The sequence below is a fragment of the Bidens hawaiensis genome, unplaced genomic scaffold, assembly GCF_021521415.1.
Source record: "Bidens hawaiensis isolate Kalapana, Puna unplaced genomic scaffold, B.hawaiensis_p1.1 tig00011382_1, whole genome shotgun sequence".
NCBI lineage: Eukaryota > Viridiplantae > Streptophyta > Magnoliopsida > Asterales > Asteraceae > Bidens > Bidens hawaiensis.
This window is the reverse complement of record NW_027491885.1, coordinates 239,942-260,655: the sequence shown is the minus strand read 5'-3', so window position 1 is coordinate 260,655 and position 20,714 is coordinate 239,942. Positions and strand designations below refer to the sequence as shown.

Below are 20,714 nucleotides of genomic sequence, written 5' to 3'. Positions count from 1 at the left end.
ATCACTAATAAAGAATATTTTTCTCATAATGACAAAATTTTATTGCTAATCGAGATTATAATAGTGAAAATTTTTGGCAGATGTCACAGCCATAGACACGCCAACTGTACATTTGCACAATTTATTATATTTGCGATATTTAGTTGGAACATTATCATCCGTGGTGATACACAAGATGTTTCAACTACTTATGTTTGAGTTCATTTATTCGTTACTTAGTTTGGTCGGTTAAATCACCATGTAACGCTCATGGCCCGACAAACTTAATTGATTCGTTAAATTCGTTAATTAAGTTGGGTCATTCTAATTGCCATGTAATGCTCATGGGAGGCCAACTCACACATTTTTTTGGCTTTGGTATGCTAATAAGTTGGGGAAATAAAATGCCATGGAATGCTCATGGGAAATCCAACACACCGAAGAACATTTGTTATTTGTTTATTTGTTTGTTTATTTGATTTTATATGAAACGATTTATGATTTGATTTAATTATTTAATTATTCTATTATTATATTATTCAGTTACTCAATTATTTACTTACTAAATCACTTTCGGAATCAAGATCTACTGATTTGATCTATTTATACACTCAAAACTTTTTTTATTCTCCTGATCGGATACAAACCCTTCATTCATAAAGACTTGGTTATCACGAGCTAACCAAAAAAATTTACACTCTATTATTGAAATTAGTTTTCATCTATTAATCTTATCACGTTATTATAATATTAATACCTCAAGTGATTTAAATTATATAGCACAATTTAATACTCATGATATCATATACATAAACAATTAAACATATTTCAAGCATTCAACATCAAATTCTAATTTGTTAAAAACATATTAAACTTTGATAAAACTTTTTTCCCGTCAAATCAACTCATCGATTATCGATTTAGAATCTAACTTATCCTTAAGTTATGAATAAATATCAGAATAACATATTTAAGTTCGTTTTACACAATAACTCATATGAAATCTACACAACTATCCAACATTCTAATTAGATCACATCTTTATTAATCATAGAATGTTTTCTCAACATCAAACAACATCAATCATTTATTTCCTATAACCGCCTCATGACCACATGTTTAGTCAAGGAGATAGCTCCTGCGATCTCCAAAATATAAACTCCATTCACAAAACATAAATGCAATCAAATCAATCTTGTTCATTAACTTCATCGCTAATAAATTCAATTCATTTACTTATACTCATTCTCATAACAATCACAATATAAAACGCAAGTCTAAACATCAACTACATGCTGTTAATCCAATTAACAATCAATCTCAACAAAATCATAGCGTCTCAAACAAGGAAGTTTACGTAAAAATTCACTCATTACGCTTCAATTGCCACTATCACTATTCAATTCAATCCTAATATCATTTTGTACCTAATGTAATCATTTGATTATCTTGTTAATACTTGCCACAACTATGGAAATCCTAATCACCTACGCCATGTGTGTTCTCGATTTAATCAACTTTAATTATTCAAATTGTTATAGATCTAATTGATCAAGTTATTTTTAAATCAAATTAATTATAACTAAGTTTATCTAAGAAGATGTTTTTTTTCCTTTTATCTAAACATATTTTATCTTTCTTAATCATACATTATAGCAAATCCTTACTCAATTTTTGGATTTAAACAATTTAAATTCTAATAATTTATTAATTTAAGTGGTTATGCTCATACAATAAAATCTATCTTTTCAAAATGCAATTTCCTATAAAACTGTACTCTTAGTCTATCTCTTGACCTCTTTCATCTCAATCCCTTTCACTCTCAACTCTAAGGAATCCTTTCCTTTTCAAACTTTCAAGAATTTATAACTTTTACCAAGAGGCGTTTTAGAAACTTTAGTACTTTATTAAATTAACTCAAGAGTTCAATTTATTTTTAGAAATATTTTACACAACTACGATCTTTTTGTGTACCACCAAAACGTATTAAGATTCTTGTTTTCTTTAAAATCATGTCCATCAAATGTTTTGTAACCCACATGATGGGACGAGTTATGTGGACCATCCGACGACCTAAGTAATTATGGAGGCCTGCATAATTATCGAATTTCTCGCATGGAAATCATAATGTGTGCAATTGTGTGTCATAATATAGGATCGAAAGTAGTAGAGATAACAGTACAAATGTAGAGATGATAAGGACATGGTGGATACGCCGCTGGTACATCTTATATATAAGTGTCCTTATCGGATTTTCATTTGGAGCGTTGTTATGACTATTCAAAGTTCTGTGTTATGATAGAATTTTAAAAAGTTATATTTAAAAGAAAATTTCTTTTCCTCATTATTTAATGGTGTTGTTATAGTATTCTTTAATTTCGGGACGAAATTCCCTAAAGTAGGGGAGACTGTAACAACTCGGTACGTTCGTTTACTTTATAAAACCCGACCCTCTTTCATTTTCAGGTAATTTTAATCAATGAAACATTACGTTATTCGAGTTAATATTATTTTATTAATATTTATTTATTTTAATTAATATATATATATATATATATATATAATAACTATGGATTATATACAATTCTTACCCTACACTAAACTTAAATCTTTGTTTGTTTCCACCTCATAACTTCAAAGGACCAATCTGTAAATCAAATTAAAAGATTATAATATTCAGGACCCAAACCCATACCCAAGTCCAAACCCGTAAACACAGACTCGTACCCATGTTTAACCAAAACCCGAATTAACTTTCTTGAGCCCTAATCTTAGTTTATTATTGGAATTGATCTGTGCTTTATAATCTTTACTTATAAACGTTCTGCACCATCGTAGTTAATTTGGAAATTGAGATCTATAAGATATGAATTAACCATTTTAACAAACCGGCATAACTAATATAGTGATATAACTTTTAGACATCATAATAATTTAATTAAACTCGTCGATACATTCCTATACATCTCTCTAACAAAACCCTAATTTTAATTGAATCGAATCAGTCTGCTGGTATGACTTTGGAGTCGCGTTTATGCCGTATGTATCTCGTTCAATCTGATAATCTTTTCATCATTGTTCCAGGTATTTATTGTATGATTCTAGGTCGTTTTTGATCCATTTACAATAACCCTAACATAAAAAAACCAAACATCAATCGTATTTGTCAATTACAGATCTAGGGTTCTTGGGTTTTGGGGCTTCTGTTTTGTCTGCATATAATAATTTGTTTTCCAGTTATAACTCAAATGACATGGTAGGGCAGTTGTTGTGGTCTGTTGGTTTAAATCAGGTGGTCGCGGGTTCGAACCCGGCCACCCTGATTCTTAGTTTTTATTTTCTCTTTAATGGTTTTTTTAATTAATTATTATTATTAATCTTAATAAATGAAAAATCATATTAATTATTAGATAAACATTATTTTATTAAAACCGACATCTTGGTGTTATGTTCTTGTCAAACCTTGTTAAAAGTTTTCGTTTACCTATATATATATGTGTGTGTGTGTGTATTATAAGTATATATTTTTAACAATGATAAATCATCGTATCTTATTAAAACCCGACACCAGTAATCGTGTTTTCTTATCGTTGAACGTCTTTATAAACTTATATTTATTATATATATATATATATATGTATGTATGTACGTACGTACGTACGTACGTATGTACGTACGTATGTATGTACGTATGTATGTATGTATGTATGTATGTATCATTCTTAAAAAATTGTAACAATTGTATTAAACGTATTAATTATATTAATAAAAATTAGAATTTCGTTAAATAGTCCAAGATATATATTGTATGATAAATATATATTTTTTTAATATTTGTCTTAAATATTTAATGTATTATGAGTTATATTTATATATGTACACATCTATAATTGCTTTATATTTAATTAATATTATTTAAATAGTTATATAATTATTTCAATTCATATTTATTTATTTAAACTAATAATAATGATTTCACCATAATAGTAACCGTCGAGTTTAATCGATCAATCAATAATTATTCTAATCACAACATAACTCAAATCATCGAAATATTGAATTCATTAGAGTATGTTATATCATTTATAATTAATTCATATTAATATTATTTAAATAGGAATCCTTGACGGTATATCCCGAAGGGTTACTTTTCTCATCATCCTCATTCATTTTTCGTTCATCCATTCTGGTGAGTAATCACTCCCTTTTTTACTTATTTTTAACCTTTTTGGGGACATATGTGTATCATATCGTATCATATTTATCTATTATCTAGTATTCAAAATCGCAATTGTTTAATCATTGTGTGTATATCAGTTTATGCCTAACTTGCTATTTGCTTACTTGCTTTATTTGAACCACATTCGAAGAGGTCCAACATATTCTCAGTCTAGTATGATCAAACGACTGTCGTAGTGGCCGGCGTCCGACGCATTGACAATGGTTTCACCGACACCTCATTTTTGGTAACCAATGCCCATTCGCATGGCAACGGTTTAGCCCTTTCTTTATGTTTGATTGTTTGTGTATGTGCTATGGTTTAACTGTTTATCGCATAGGAACAGTTTGCATCTTTCTTTATATATTATGTATACTATTAATGTTGTGTCTTAAACTGGTGTTTTACTCACTCAACATGTGTTGTTGACAAAAATATATTTTATACGCATTTGCAGTTTATCAGCTTGGTTGTTTAGCAAGATGGAGATCACGTAGAGATGCTTTTTAGGATACAAACTTAATTAATCATTTTTGTAATTTCGTTATAATTGATGTACTAAACTGTAATTGTTTTATTCGAAATTATTAAATAAATATTGAAACTTATAATGTTGCATGATAGTAACCTTGAGAGTCGTGACAATCAGTTCACGCCCAAGTATTTCCGTTGTAGGTTGGGGTGTGACAAGCTCAGCTCATTTAGAGCTCTATTTTTAAATCTCGAGTTTGGCTCGTGAGTAGTTTTTCAAGCTCGAGCTTGGCTTGAGCTTACTTTTAGGCTCATGCTCTTTTTAATTTTTATTAATTTCTTACCTACCCACCCGCTTTAATCTTTTTAAAATTCAACAAATTCTTTTTTAAATTGCTGCAAATCTTGAATCTTGATAGATTCTTGCATCTACAATTCATATTGGATCCATATTCAGTATATACTTCATCATAATGAAATGATAAAAGGTAATTAACTAATTAATACTTTGGTTTTTTTGTTATTTGCAATTTATGTGTAGACTGCAAAACGATTTGTTGAGCTTAGTCATATCTTTTTTCTTTGTATGCTACCAAAATCAGGTTCAAACATGGTGTTGGATCTAGGTAGACAAAAGCTACAATATACATTTTGACTTTACTATAGTTTTTTCAAGAAACATGTTAAAGTTATGATTTTGGTCAAGATACGAAATATCCATGTAGAAAACACTAAAAAAACATGGTAGTAATCAAAATCAGATGTTTTGAATTGTTTGTTGTTCTTTTTGTAGGTTAATTATATACTTGGGAAACCTGAGAGCAACAAGTTACATAGTTGGATATGGGAATAGTTACCCATGACAATGCATCTCTTCTTGGAGTATTGGCTAGATTACATGCTGGCCATAGTGGTTATAACCAACTCCTTCAAGGTATATTAATCAATTATACCTATTACTTACCATATTTTCAACAATTAATTTTTTTATCTTTGTTTGAATATTTTTGCAGTTAAAGTCCCTCTTGTTAAACCAGGTGTTGTTCAACCAAAGCCTAAAGTGACTCAATCTTCAGGTAAAATCTTGATAATAATCTCGTTTTTTTTATCATAACTCCATTGCTAAAAGATGTTGATAATAGTCTTGTTTTTATTTAAAGATCGTAACTTTATGACTAAAGATTTTCTTTATTTAGGTTTGCTTGTCGTTACATAGAAGACTATACAATTTCATGGGTAGCTAATATAGAAGGTTTCGAGGAAAGTCTATTATTGTGACTTTTCTTCAAGAAGTTGAGAATAAGGTCTGAAGAAAGGAATGAAGAGAGTATTAAGAAAGTGCCCATCCTCCTCCTTCGTTGGGTCTTTGAGACAATTTGAGAGCAAACATAAGAAAATTGCATACCTCTAAATCTAAAGAGATTATAACTATCATTTTCTTGTTTGTGTGTAAATTAGCAACCTTATCTTGAAATAGAATATTTTGGCAACACTTCTATTTGAGTTCTAGTATTTTCTGCTTCTGGTTACCGGCATATCCAACTGTCGTTTGTGTGTAAATTAGCAAATTTTTCTACTTTTGAAACATGAATATTTTGAAATGAGGTCAAGTTGAACCAGGTCGTTTGTAACACATGATGTATGTTTTAAGTTTCGGAAGAGGTGTTCAATAACATATCTTTGTTTTTCATCGGTTGCAAGTTCAAATTAGCGTAATGCGTTAGAATTCACTATAATCTAACGCACAAACAAAAAAATCACTAAAATATAACGCGCAAACATGAGAACAAGCAATAAGACTACCCTCGAAAAGAGGTTAAGAGGCAAGGAAAAGGAAAGATAATGGCATGTAATTGTTGAAACGACCCAGTTTTTAAGATGTATTTTTGTTGTAATAAAATGGGTGTTATGTTTGTCGAGATATAGCTCAACCCATGTTTGATGTTTAGGGGTTTTGTCTACTTGTGGGTGTATTGGTAAGTTATTTGTGTCAATGTCTTGGTGAACTATTTTTAAGATGTATTTTGGTTTATTACAATAAAAGTTTGTTTAAGATGTATTTTAGTTGGTCATAATGAAAGTTTGGTCATTTAATATAGTTATTAAAAGCTCTGACAAAACAAACACATATATTTCATTCAACACGAAAATTTAGAGGGGTAAAATAGTCATTCTGCACAGTTATTCAGATGTTTAACCAAACAACACTTACTAGTTTAGCACTTACCGACTCAAAGTCTCTTAATCATTCAAACCTCTTACTGATTCAGCATTTAATGATTCAACAATTTCCACACAGTCCCTTTCTATTATATGTATCAAAATCAAGTCACACTATCACCGTATCCGAAATATCCGAAAATCCGAATCCGAATCCGAAATATCCGAATATTCGGATATCTGAAATTTCGGATTCGAATTCGGATAGTGATTTTGAACATTTTCGGATAGTTCATTTATTCGAATTATCCTAAATCTTAAGTTTTATATTTTTAATTATTTTTATATTCAAACATATATAATAGATCTCATGGTTGGAACCCTAATTTCTTAACAAAACATACACCTCTTTCTTCTCTGCTTGCTCACATCCAAGTCTAATTAACCTCATTCATCGCTCACATCAACGATGTTGGTTGTTCAGTGGTGCTAGGGTGGTGATCCATCCTTAGTTCTCTCATCCAATTGAAGAGTTCTTACTTTCTCCACCATTTTCACGACCCCTGAAACTAATTTTAGTTTGAATAAGTGGTCTGACTTTGAAGGTTGTTGTTGCTTTGCTACTTTGTAAAAGTAGATTTGTCTCAAAATATTCAGATTTGATTATATATACAAAGTGGGTATAGCTCAAGACATTGAGATTTGTTTATTTTGTTGGATTTGTTTCAAAAGTATTTGTTAGATTTGTTTACAGGTGTGTATATTTCGAGAGATTCACTTTTATTTTGAATTTTTTTTTAGATTTTCGGATATCCGAATATTCAGATATGGATTCGGATACTCTGGATATCCGGTTTTGAGTACCCCTACTTACCGGTCTCCATTCGCAGCGTCCATGTATGATGTGTTTTTCTTCCACATTTACTAGATTTCACATATCAAACCTAACTCTCAAGTCACATTGCCAACATAACAGCTCGCCTCCAACTCCCTGACCCTCGTCATCTGACACTCTCACCGGCCATCTACCACAACCCTTGTCTCACCGTCAACCACCCAAGCTCCATCAGTCGTCACCGGTCACCACTCACCACAGCCCTCCTCTCTCCAATGGGTCGTGTTTATTTTGAACAATGAATTGTGTGTTATTTGCTTGTTTGTTTGTATTTTGAACCATTTGTGTGTAGCTTGTTGGATTGAAACACTTTAATTCTTGAGGTGTTGTGAATTTACTTTTAAAATAGGTTTTCTTTTTTTCAGGTTTTCGGATATCCGATTCACTATCCGATCGAATATCCAAAATTTAGGATTCGGATAGTAAAATACACTATCCGAAAGGTCCGGATATCCAAAGTTCAAATATCCAAAACTTCGAATATCTGGTTTTGAACACCCTTAGAATGAACCATTTATCAATAGCAAACTTTATTGTCTTCAATTACAAGTTACCATTATTGGTAATTAAGTTGTCCCTTCAATTACAAATACAAATGAAATGAAGCTAATATAACATCACTAAAGTCCCCATTTGTGGCCTATTAGTAGAAGGCTTGTATTTAGTAGAGATTCAAGTCTGAATCCCAATTTTGTCAATTTTGGGTGGATATTAGCAATGAAAGATTTAAGCTAGACCTTAAGTAAAAGTTGTCAGTTGGAACCCTGAGCTCACCTGGGTTTTCGTCCCACCATGTGTTACGCAAGAGAGTTCCACTTTTGTGGTGGCATAACGACTGTCAAGTGGCAGTCGGCTGTATGGTTTCCCGGAGGAACGCCCAAGCCAAATTCTAAAGTTAGCGTGGGCCCGGTTAAAGCAACATAGTTTGCTCAGAATGGGGCATCAAGACTTTCTAAATTTGAAGAGTGCGATAGTTTAAATACAAAAATTGTCGTTTTAAAAAAATGATAAAAATAAGTTAAGCTTGAAAATGTTGCTTTTTGCATAAAGCAACTTTTCTCTGGAGGTTGCATTAAGTGAATTTGAATTAAATTTAATGTAACCTGTTTATTAGTATGTATCATCAAATACAACATTTAGGATGCAAGCATCTTACATTTAAATGAATTTCTTTTTTTTTATTGGAACGACCAACTAATTAACGTCGGGAACTCCGTACGCGGCCTCTATTGACTAAAGGTAGCCCGAGCCGGTCACGAGTTCAGACGAACGGGGCCCCTAGCGGTCCACCTATTGAGGGATTCCCCGGATAAAACCCGACCCCCATTCCCACCAAACAGCACGACAGCGAGGAGCCGGTAAAACCGGGTGATATCAGGTATCGAACCCTGAGGGGTTCATCTCTCATATCTCCCATATAAATTGGTGATAGTGAGGTTTGTACCCCCTACCTCTCACTAATAAAGTGAATGCTCTACCATTGAGTCACAACCAATTTATTAAATGAATTTCTTTTAGTTATTGTTGGACTAGCCCAAATGATAAAGATGTAAGTCTTTTAAGTGAGAGGTTTTGGGTTCGATATTAATAAGTAAAATATGATGTAATTATACTATATATTAATTTTCAACTCTTTTGATTTTAAATTGTGCTTTAGAGGTTGTAAATTTGGTTTGTTCACCATGCTTTAACACTTATACAAGCCTTGGCTATCTTTTGTAGATTTACACGTGATTTCCAATTTCTCAGGACTAGCCCAAATGATAAAGATGCAAGTTTTTTAAATGAGAGGTTTTGGGTTCGATAAGTAAAATATGATGTAATTAAGGGGTAAATACTAAATGGGGGTAGAGTAACATTCGAGGTTAAAAAATATATGAAATCTTTCAATACTTATGCAACATTTTTTATTATTTATTTATAAGCTGTAACATTTTCTACATTCAATGACTTAAATGTAATAATGTAACATCTTGTACAAAACATAGACGGTTACTCGTGTTAGTAACACTCAACCTTCCAAGTTTTATGGTTGGTTGTCAAAATTTTATTGCATGGCTTCTAACTTAACATTCTCGTCAGATAGTGCCATAATTAAATTTTATATATTTACACTTTTTAACAACGTTTTTATTCCTAGTCTATTTATGACGGGATTTCAACTGTCCCTAGTTATTTGACGTTTCAAATCTGACTCAAAAGCCCCTAGGCGAAAATCCCAACAACTAGGGTAATCGTTGCTTCTTTATGCATTATTATGAAGTGTTAGTTTGTTTGGATAGCTCTAACAAGTCGTACACGCCATTACTCCTTTATATTTTCAGTGTCCACTTTGCAAACTATGAAGCTAAGTACATAGCCACATACTGAGAAATTCCTTTCACCAACAAACACAATTAAACCTTTCTTCTTACTTAGATTGTCATGTTTGCCATTAGTAAGTTCTTTTAGGATTTGACCAATAATAAAGTCAAATACCTATTTACTTATTCAACTCACCATTTATAATGATTTTAGAAAAACCCACGTGTGTGTATATATATATATATGTATATGTATATGTATATAGTATCTGATCATTTCAGAAGTTTAAAACTGCGAGAAGTAAAGATGTAACTCCATTAATCCTTAATTTCACTCTCTTTCTTATTGTGTAGGTGTTTATGTACGTGTGTAGGTACCTATTTTTATATATGTGTATGTATGTTTGTATGTATGTAGGTATGTGGATTTGAATGTAGCTCGGTACGTTTGTATGTGTGTAGGTAGGCTTGAATGTGTGTAGGTACGCATGTGTATGTGTGTAGGTATGTTTGAATGCGTGTAGCTAAGACATAAATACAATCAACCTACATACATGTAGGTAACATCATAAGAAAGGAAGTGAAATTAGGGATTAATGGAGTTACACATTCACTTCTCGCACATCTCGCTGTAATATCACTTCTCGCAAGATCCATCCCATATATATGTGTATATATATATACAATGGTACGAATTCTAAGAGAACAATTTGAAAATTAAGAACTTTAAGAATCATTTTGCACCACTAAAAAAACCTCATAAAGGAATTTTAAAAAGTTATAAAAAAAAATTAAAAAGTAAAAAAAACCAAAATTCTTATGTTTCATTCCGGTTTCATAAAAAAATAAAATAAAACTTCGTATTATACACATGTGTAACACCGCGTAAATAACCCTATAAGAATCTAGCCAAATATACTAACTTTTATAAGTCTAGGGACTAAAATGAAAATTCTGAAATTCTTGACACATTGCGATACGCGACGGGCAGCCCATTCACCCATCGCGTATAGCGATGGACTTGCACAAAGACCCAGTTTTGGGCGGCGTATCGATACGCGGTGGCTCAAACCTATAGACCATCGCGTAGCGCGATGACTAGGTTAAGTAACCGGACACGTTTCCAACCACGTGTTAACACGTGGCACGATATGGCAGGCCATGTGTCACAATCTGGTAAGGCGGCGTCATTTTGCAGTGTCGCGATACGCGACGGGGTAAGGAGAAACCCATCATAAATAGGAGATTACGGGATTGAGCCTCATTCATCCCAAAAACACCTTCATTTCCACACACTTAGCCTAGGGAAGCATGCTTGGTTTCCGTGACGAGCCGACATTCCGTTTTCTCGTAATTTGCAAGTAACGAAGTCCTGAACAAGTTAAGCGAGTATATCAAGAACCTACCAACAAGTCATCATATTTTTCTTAGTATTATCATTCTGAGGGTTCATACTAAGGTAGAAGTTAGGTTTAAGTTATTTAAGTTATAGCTTAGACTTGAAAGTATTTTTATAAACATTCACAAACAAGTTTTCATAAACGTTACTTCATGATAAAGTAATGTTAACAAAGATATATTTTGACGGGCATGTAGTAAACTGTAAGGGGGATATCACTAGTAGTGAGTTTCTTACCTAAGGAAAAGTAATTTGTACAAATCCCAATCAACCGACGGACCCGTTTACTTACCTGGAGAAACTCACCAACGTGTTATAACCTACTAAGCCAAAGCATGTTATATCAAATGTCACATAAAAACAAAGTGTTTTCATTCACAAACAAAGAGATAAACGATTTCAAGGTTAAGCTTAACAATCATAGCTTAATCAAGAAACAACATTCAAATATATATACAAACCTATTTGTGTATAGGTTAATATCAATCTCAATCAATCAAAAGTTTCAAACGCACCGACGGTACAGGTGAATACGTTAACATTTACAAACAGTCAAAACATATTTATACTCTATAAGATGAACGGGTTGTTTGTCTTAAAGAGTCAGTCAAACGATTACATGAGATTACGTGATCTCTAAAACGTTATAATAAAAAGTAGAAAATAAAATCAACTCAAACCGATTAAACATGTGTCTGGATCCAAACATAACTGTTCAGCCAAAACAGTCAAAGGCTACATGGCCGCGGGCTAACGGTCATAATTAATTCTCCATTAAGGGCTACGTGGCTCGGAGAACACTTTTGTGTGGGTAGTGTTACATATACCGGAAGTAGAAATACTTCCCCTGAGTTTGTCAAGAAAACTATATTTGTATTGTAATAGTTATTTAAATATTTTGGAGTCATACGTGTTCACCAGCACATAGCTGACGTTTTTTCCAACCCATTGCAGGTAATTAAGCATTAGTAGCAATAGCAAGGATTAGAGTCTTATGGAGATAGAAACACATTACAAGATGGCTCCGTTTTCGTTAAACTAAAATCCTTGTAATATGAAACACATATTTTGTAAACGAATACTTGGGTATTTAATTCTCAAGTAAATTTTCAATGTAAATTAATATTATATTCAACCTGAAGTCTTCCGCTAAAATTAACCCATAAACTCTGATATATTTACAAAGCAGGTACCAAGTCGTAGTCACACTTCTAGACCCTAAGTCGGGGTGTGACAACATGTGTATAGTTTCATTTAATTTCTAGTTACGTAATGTACACATATGTACATTATCATTTACCTTAAATTGTATATATGTGTATAAAAATACATGTATGTACATATTATACATATATGTGTAATTTAGGTAAACCGAGAACTTTTTATTTAGAAAGCGGGATGATAAATAAGATTTTTTTTTACTTTTTTCATTTTTGCGTTTTTTTATTAATTTTTTTTGTTTGGTCCAAAGTGGTTCTCATGATTCTTAAATTTTAAATGGTTCTCACATGTTCCTGATCATATGTATGTATACATATATTGGGGTGGGTTAACGTACAATAATGGCTTATCGTACATTACGTACGTGACCTTCCAGAGCGTTAGATTAAAAACACGCGGTGAGAGTTTCGTAACCCGACCTGGAACACTAACTTGACTACCAAGGATCGTTAGAGAGTTGTAGTTTAAAGGAGTTACGATAACTAGTCGTTCAAAATCCTTAAAATTTCACAAAAATATGGCCAATATATATATATATATATATGATTGATTTCTTTTGAGAACCACTTTGAGTTTTAAGAACTCGAAAGAACTCAACGTAACAAATTTTTTTTTTCAAAATTTTTTTACACATGTGTAATACGTAAGTGTAAGTGATGTACAAAAAATTACGGTATTCTTTTACACACCGAATCGACTTTTTACACATGTGTAACTAACGTTTAAAGTTTTGTAATTATCAAAAATACTTATTTTCTCTCTTGCTTCATTTTTTAATCAAATTTAATCTCAGCCACATATTTCATATCATTTAATTAAATGCGTGGTTCAAAATTGAGTTCTTAAAGTTCTTAAAACTCACAATGGTTCTCAAAATAACCCTCCCATATATATATATATGTATGTATGTATGTATGTATGTATGTTAGACTTGAGCATATAACCCGGTTCCAGACCCGACCTGGAACCGGACCCAGCCGTTGTACTCGACTCGCTTGTACAAACCACGTCTACCAACTTAAAACTCTGCCCCGACCATACCTAGAATGATTCATACCCGGAAGGTCCTTAACTTTGTTGACTAAACTTGGATGTGCTTCCTACGCAGTTTTGGTTTCAGATAGAGATGCACAAACCGGGTATTTTTTAGCACCCGGAACTGGGTAGGAACTTGTTCTGGGTATGGCCAACAAAAGTCAAAACCAGGCCGGTCGGGTATTTGACAGAGTTTTTTCGAATTTCGGGTAAGGTAGGGTCGAGTTTTAACCGGCTATTTTCAGAGAAAGTAAACCCGTTTTATGTAACTCTATTATATTCATACACATCCAATGGCTACTCTCAATTCCTTTGGGCTAAGTAGTAATATCAGCCCAAATATGAAGTCCAAGTCAAGTCAAGGTACAATTAAAATATCAGTAGTTTCTTTGTTTCTTAATTTCCTCATGACCCTTATCATTTTCTTCATTTCATTCACACACATAATCCAATCCAATGGCTACTCTCAATTTCCCCCTCATCTCTAAAACCCTAACCCCCAAATCCACAAAACCCACCTCAAAATCAAAACCCTCTTCGTTCATCATTTTCACCCGACCCATACCCAATTTGAGCCGGGTTCGGACCCTGCAACCAAAGGCCGCAGCAGTCGATGGGGATTACTCGTCAAAGAGAAGCAGCAGCAGTGAGCCCAGAGAGACGATTATGTTACCCGGCTGTGATTATAATCATTGGTTGATTGTTATGGACTTCCCCATAGACCCGGCTCCGACCCGGGAACAGATGATTGAGACTTATCTTAATACTCTTGCTACGGTTCTTGGAAGGTTTGGCTTTTATTTAATTGTTATTATTCATTTTGTGCTTTCAAAGTGTTTATGTTTAATTTTAGTCGGCTTATTTATGGTGGTGTATATATGTATAAGATTGGATGCACAGAAGGTGTTTGTGTTTTTGTCTTACTGGTAGGACATAAAACATAATCTATAAGTATGGTTCCGCTTGGTTTTCTCGGGTTTAGTTACACGCAAAACCTAAACTGAAAGTTTGGTTGTTACGAAAACATAAAACCAAACCGTCGTTATTTGTTTCGGTTCGGTTATTTCGTTTGGTTTTTCCGGTTTTATGCACACCTCTACTAGCTAGATTTTTTTTACCTACATGTTCATTAACCCTGTTTTGTAACTGTTGGTGGGTCATATTTTTCTCAATTTATCGTTCGTTATAGTCATGTATGCAAAAGTAACTGAAACAACCAAACCAAATCGTCATCAAAATTCCGCCTTTTATATTCTTTATAAACAATTGTGATAACATTGTTTGTCAGCATGGAAGAAGCAAAAAAGAACATGTATGCTTTTAGCACCACAACATACACAGGATTCCAGTGCACAGTATCTGAAGAGACTTCTGAAAAATTCAAGGGTAAGTGGCCAATTAGCAAAACATTTAATAATAAAAAATAATATCAGAATCGGTGTTGTAACACTCGCCGGCCGCTAGTTGGGTGGTGGGGTTCCGACTAGCGTGAATAGGTTTTCATCAGATTGAATTTTTATATGTAATTTTTCAAACTTACATATATATATATATATACAAAAAGTTTAAAATTTATATTGAAATACTTTAAAAAGTTTGACCAATTTTGACTGCCTTTGACCGATTACTAATTTTAGCGAGTAATCAGCGATTAGTCTCCACGTAGAACCGATTTCTATAATACTGTTCAACATTAACAAGAACTTCTAGTTATCGACTGGCCTGTTATGTTGTAGGATTACCTGGAGTGCTTTGGGTTCTGCCTGATTCTTACATAGATGTGAAGAACAAAGACTACGGAGGTTATTTTATTTCTAGAAAAATGAACATTATATCTGATTTATAGTTTGGCGTATTGATTATTTGTTTATAATGTTTTAGGTGACAAGTATGTAAACGGGGAGATCATTCCTTGCCAGTATCCGACTTATCAACCGAAGCCGAAAAAGCAGTCTAAATACGAGAGTAAAAGGTATGTAAGACAGAGAGACGGCCCGCCGCCCGAGCAGAGAAGACCAAAGCAAGAGGCTGCTCCTTCTGAATGAATGACGCTCAACACGGTAACATTTGTTTTATAATATAGTTTTTGTTACTTTTGTAATCATACTTATAACCCTAATACTGTAAGTGTGTTTTGCAGGCTTGCAACGATTAGCTTTAAGAGAATGAAAGAGAGAAAAGATTTGATTGAAACGGGTGAAAACTGTACTTGAAATCGATTGTTAATTTAGAGCTAGCTAGAATATATTATGTATTATTTTCTTGAATTAGCCCGATTAATTGCATGAATGTTTCAGCAGACGGGGATTTTGAAAGTATGCGTGGTTTTGAATCATCTATGTTCTGCAAGTTATGATGCTCGTCATTAATCGTACAGTTAAATGTGTGATCTTACTTTAAATTCTAGGCTAGTTGCATACAAGTTGTATACCGGTTTTTATTGATATAGATTATGATTAATGTGGTTTATTCTGGTTAATCTTGTATTTGACGGTTAGGATTTAGCTTAGAACATGACCCTGGATCGTTTGTCTCTGATACCACTTGTTATAGCATAGACAAGTGAATCAAGAACATTAAACATGATATTGCATAAAATGTTTATGCGACTCTTTTTTATTAATAATAAACAAGAACAAAATTGATAGTTTGATACTACTCACTAAAAATAAAACTTACGTTGTGTTTATATAAAACCCATAATTTTAATCCTACTCAAACTAGAAAACATAATCTAACTAAGTTTTACATGTGTGGCTTTGAATCATCTATGTTTTGCAAATTATGATGCTTGTGATTAATCCTATAGTTTGTGGTGGACCCATAAAAAATTTTCACATGGGTCGGAATTTTTTTGTCGATACTTAGTTGACTATTAGCATATAAATTTTTTTGGGTCCGGTTCGGGTGTTGTGGTCAGGTCAAATCGAGTCGGGTCATATAAAAACAGACAATCAAACAAAATATAATATAACAAAAAAAATACATGTGAAACGTCACTAAATATGCATAGTTAAAATACATTAAACCTAAAGTTTTCATTTTATGAAATCGAACTATGACATTAAAGTTTTCATTTTATGAAATCTAACTATAACATATCTAGTTTGATATTTATAAGAAAGCCTTTCTCATCTAGTTTGGCATTCTATGAGACAGAGCCCAAGCCGAGTAGCAAAACTACATTGATTTACATATGCGATAAATATGATAAACCTTTTGTGTGACCTAATAAATGTATACAAGCTATGTGCTAAATAATATATATCTTTATTACATATAAACCATTTTAAATGGACAAAATGGTAATTTAAAGCTGGAAAAATTAATTAGGAGACCCCGCTAAATTTATGACAACTTCACGCCGGCGGCTTCTTTGATACATACATCTATTTGTTTCAGGCGACTTGATTACTGCATTCAATTTCACTCATTACCATTAAAAACCTTTAACCGTTACATTAGTCCTGGAGCTCAAGTTCTTCAACCGTTCGATTTCACTCATTGTTATCATCAATTTTGTAGTCCATCATTGGAATTTTTAGTTCTTATTTTCATTAATCCATCATTAATTAGACAAACGCAAAAGTGTCAGGAACTCTCCTGTAACATCCTGCTTTAGAAAAGAATAAATAAAATAAATTTCGTTTATTTCATAATGTGTCGTTAATCCGTTTAGATAAATAAACTATTAGAGTGTGGGCTAGACATTTAAAAGATGGAATAAGGGATGGTGATGGGCCTTAGGTCTTGGGCTTAAGGGTATATAAACCCCTAAAACCCTCATTCTTATCATTAGTCTCCATACACTCTCTATAACACACACAAACACCCTCCTATATCCCGAATCAAGATCCGAAGGAAAAGACCCGAACTTGAGGGCGTTAGAGCATCGTGATGAGCAAAACCTACCTCAAGACTAGATCGCATTCGTAAAACGATTCGTTTAAAGGCACATTTTATAGAGAAACACTTGCTCGACTCGTTTAATGTTCCTAGATTTATACAAATGATATATACGAAACAAACACAATAATTCTCAGTGAAATCCGTTAACGTTTGATAGGTTAATTGTCAGCTTAAAGAATCGGCTATGTATATCAATCAAACGCACCATTAAAACGCGATGTTTAAGTGCTTGGTTGGTTAGGGTTAGTAAGCGCTGGGTATGCGAATCAAATGATACCAAAATCGTGTTGTTTCATCGTGATTTGAAGATTAATTGCAGATTGGGTGTTGACTGTTCTTATCAATTTTGACGTTGACATCGGATTCAAAGATTTAGATAAGAACTGATGGTCATTCGTTATAAGCGCACACAACTGTATTTTGTAGCGAATGGCTTGATTCGTTGTCCTGACATGGCGAATGGGTAGATGACGAATGACGAGTGCCATCCGATCTCATCCGGACGGATGAATGAATATCGAATGAGTTAGAGAATTAAATAATCATTTAGAATTCTAATGAAATTTGTATTAAGGACTGTTAATGAAAATAAAATTTTTCCAAGCTGACTTGGCAGCTCGACCCCAGCCACGGGCTCTGGTGGCCTGGTGGCCACCGTAAGCTACGGTGGCTTCCATTCTTTTCTCCTTGTTTTCTTCATTACTTTCTCGTTTTAACTCCGTTTTCTTCACCGTTTTCGCCCACCTTCTCGTAATTACATCCTCTATCTTCTCCTACCTGCAATTATATGAGTAACCATAGTCAACTAATTCAACAAAATAAACCAATTGTATGCATGGTTATTAACGGTCTTATATCACTTAAGGGTTGTCCCATGGACCACCCGTCACATTCCCACACTTACTCGTTGCTTGCCCTCAAGCAACACCTCAAACAAACTTTTTATTACTTTCAACTTGTAGCTACCAATCTTACCACAATTCCGGTTTAGTTAAGGTCCCAAGTCATACCCTATTCCCTCATTTTTTATCGGTTGCACTAGTTCACTTGACTTTCCATTTAAACCATAGATTTCTAACCGAACCTAACATGCTTTCGGTTTTTACCTATACATGACACACATTTACACATTAAACTTTTCTTGGTGATCATCCATACATTTCATACTTAATCAATTCTCCTCGCATACGCTTGTACAATCATCAAACCTCCACCTATGTAAATGCTTTTGACATGAATACAAATCAAGAGGGCTTAAAACGGGTTGTAATGGGGCCAATTGTAAGGGTATGGAAGGGAATATTGAAAGTAGCTCAAGCGATCCGATCCGACTTATTACAAACAAACTAAGTAAAAAATGAAATAAACAACTATATGCATCACTAACATCAATCTTTTTTTTTGAACTAATATAATACTTGAACATTACATACTTAAACATTGCAACTCTAATACAAACTTTTTTTTGAACTAATATAATACTTGAACATTGCATACTTAAACTTTGCAACTCTAATACCATTTTTTCTTTTTTCTTTACTAGCATGATAAACATAATGCTTAACATATCTAACTGATAAAGACTAAAACAATTACATAGAAACCTATTAAGTCGAATCGTTTCGCAATATAACACCGGGGCTGATTAAATAAAAGAATAGGCCCAATAAGTTTTTCTAAAGGAACCAACCCCTCGCCCCTCTCATATCCACCCTCATATATGTAATGTATGAGGCCCAACTCCCCAAAACCCACACTCTCGCTCATCCATACGAGGCTTAACCTAAGTGCCTGTATCACTTTTGTACTCATGCCAAGCTAAGATCTCGAAATGCACTAATTGTACAAGTTCTATCGGAGAATATCAACCTTCTCACCAATCATTACTTTCTCAATTCTCAAGTATAAACGAACATATTATGCAAGTTATTACACCGAAAGCATACTAACCTTAACTAGAATAATACATAACCTCCTTCCTTTTTTAAAACAACTAGGCAAACATGTCTTTTAGGGAATTGTGACCATGAAAAGGGACCAAAACTTTACCCCGCCATCTTACCACTTTCCGGTTTCTTTACACATTTTTTTTTTAAATTTTCTATTTTTCTGATTTTTTTTATATATTTTTGTTTTGTTTTTTTAAACGAAAGTTTTCAAAACAAACGAAATTTTCCTCATCCCCACACTTGAGATACATTGTCCCCAACGTATGGTTTTGAGAAAATAAAACAAAAACACTACTAAGTAAAACTCCACTTCCTTTCAAGAAAAATCCGGGTTGTTCCCAACACAGTGTCGAAGAGAAATCCATAAGAATTTTCCCACACTTGGTTCATGTTGATATTAAATTCCACGTGAGGTCGAAGACTCACTCAAACAATAATGAACATAAGCATGAACCGTGGACCACATAATTTCATTATTTTCATTATACAAGCTGCTTCTCCGAGCTTTTAGGTAGGATGAGTCAGCTAGCCGTTGTAGATTGTTTGAGTCTTGCGTAACCTACAAGCACAACATAAATATACTAGTATAGTCGGTTAGTTCAGGATCCTACAGCTAGCTGGGAATCCGAGCTATCAGGATATACTCGTCAGGATCATGCCATGGTTAAAATGACCCCTAACAACCACAAGGATTGGTTCAGGGTTAGAAAATCAAGCATTTGTTGTTAATGAAACTCCATAGAATATGTCTGACAATCTATCATTTATTATGCATGATCTACAACATATAGATCCGGTGGATCTGGAGGAGACGGAGATATTGAACTCATTGGCTATTTGAATAATGTGAGACATGACGAGTAGGTAACTTTCATTCCATGTAACGCACAGATTTTTTTGGATGTTGGTGACTGAGTAAAACGGGTGAAACAATTTGGCCTTAGCCATAGCTGATCCTTCGATTGTTGCCAGCCATGAAGATCGATCGAGCTAATATGAGATTACTAGTTTTTGTGGTTTTGTAGGCTATGATCAATTGATGTTTTTTTCATCAAACATAAACCCTTTATATAGGTTCAACATTACACCAATAAATCATATAAATAAAGATAGCAATCGCAATACAAATATAATTGTAAAGACGAATCCCATATAAAAAATAATTCTTTAAAGG

At 33.3% G+C, this 20,714-nt stretch overlaps 1 protein-coding gene across 1 annotated transcript; it reads left to right on the top strand.

The window, feature by feature from the left end:
- Nucleotides 1-13,936: 13,936 nt before the first annotated feature.
- On the top strand, nucleotides 13,937-16,031 carry LOC143537806 (DAG protein, chloroplastic-like). Its single transcript, XM_077031491.1, has 5 exons — nucleotides 13,937-14,470; nucleotides 14,971-15,068; nucleotides 15,419-15,484; nucleotides 15,564-15,742; nucleotides 15,823-16,031. The coding sequence occupies exons 1-4, from the start codon at nucleotides 14,139-14,141 to the stop codon at nucleotides 15,725-15,727; spliced, it is 660 nt and encodes a 219-aa protein (XP_076887606.1). The 5' UTR covers nucleotides 13,937-14,138; the 3' UTR covers nucleotides 15,728-15,742; nucleotides 15,823-16,031.
- Nucleotides 16,032-20,714: the final 4,683 nt, after the last annotated feature.

Excerpts from the sequence above, each read along its gene's own strand:
- LOC143537806 (XM_077031491.1), top strand. The coding sequence starts at position 14,139 with ATGGCTACTCTCAATTTCCCCCTCATCTCTAAAACCCTAACCCCCAAA. Across the intron at positions 14,471-14,970 it reads CTTGCTACGGTTCTTGGAAG|CATGGAAGAAGCAAAAAAGA; the intron begins GTTTGGCTTTTA and ends ATTGTTTGTCAG. Across the intron at positions 15,069-15,418 it reads GACTTCTGAAAAATTCAAGG|GATTACCTGGAGTGCTTTGG; the intron begins GTAAGTGGCCAA and ends GTTATGTTGTAG.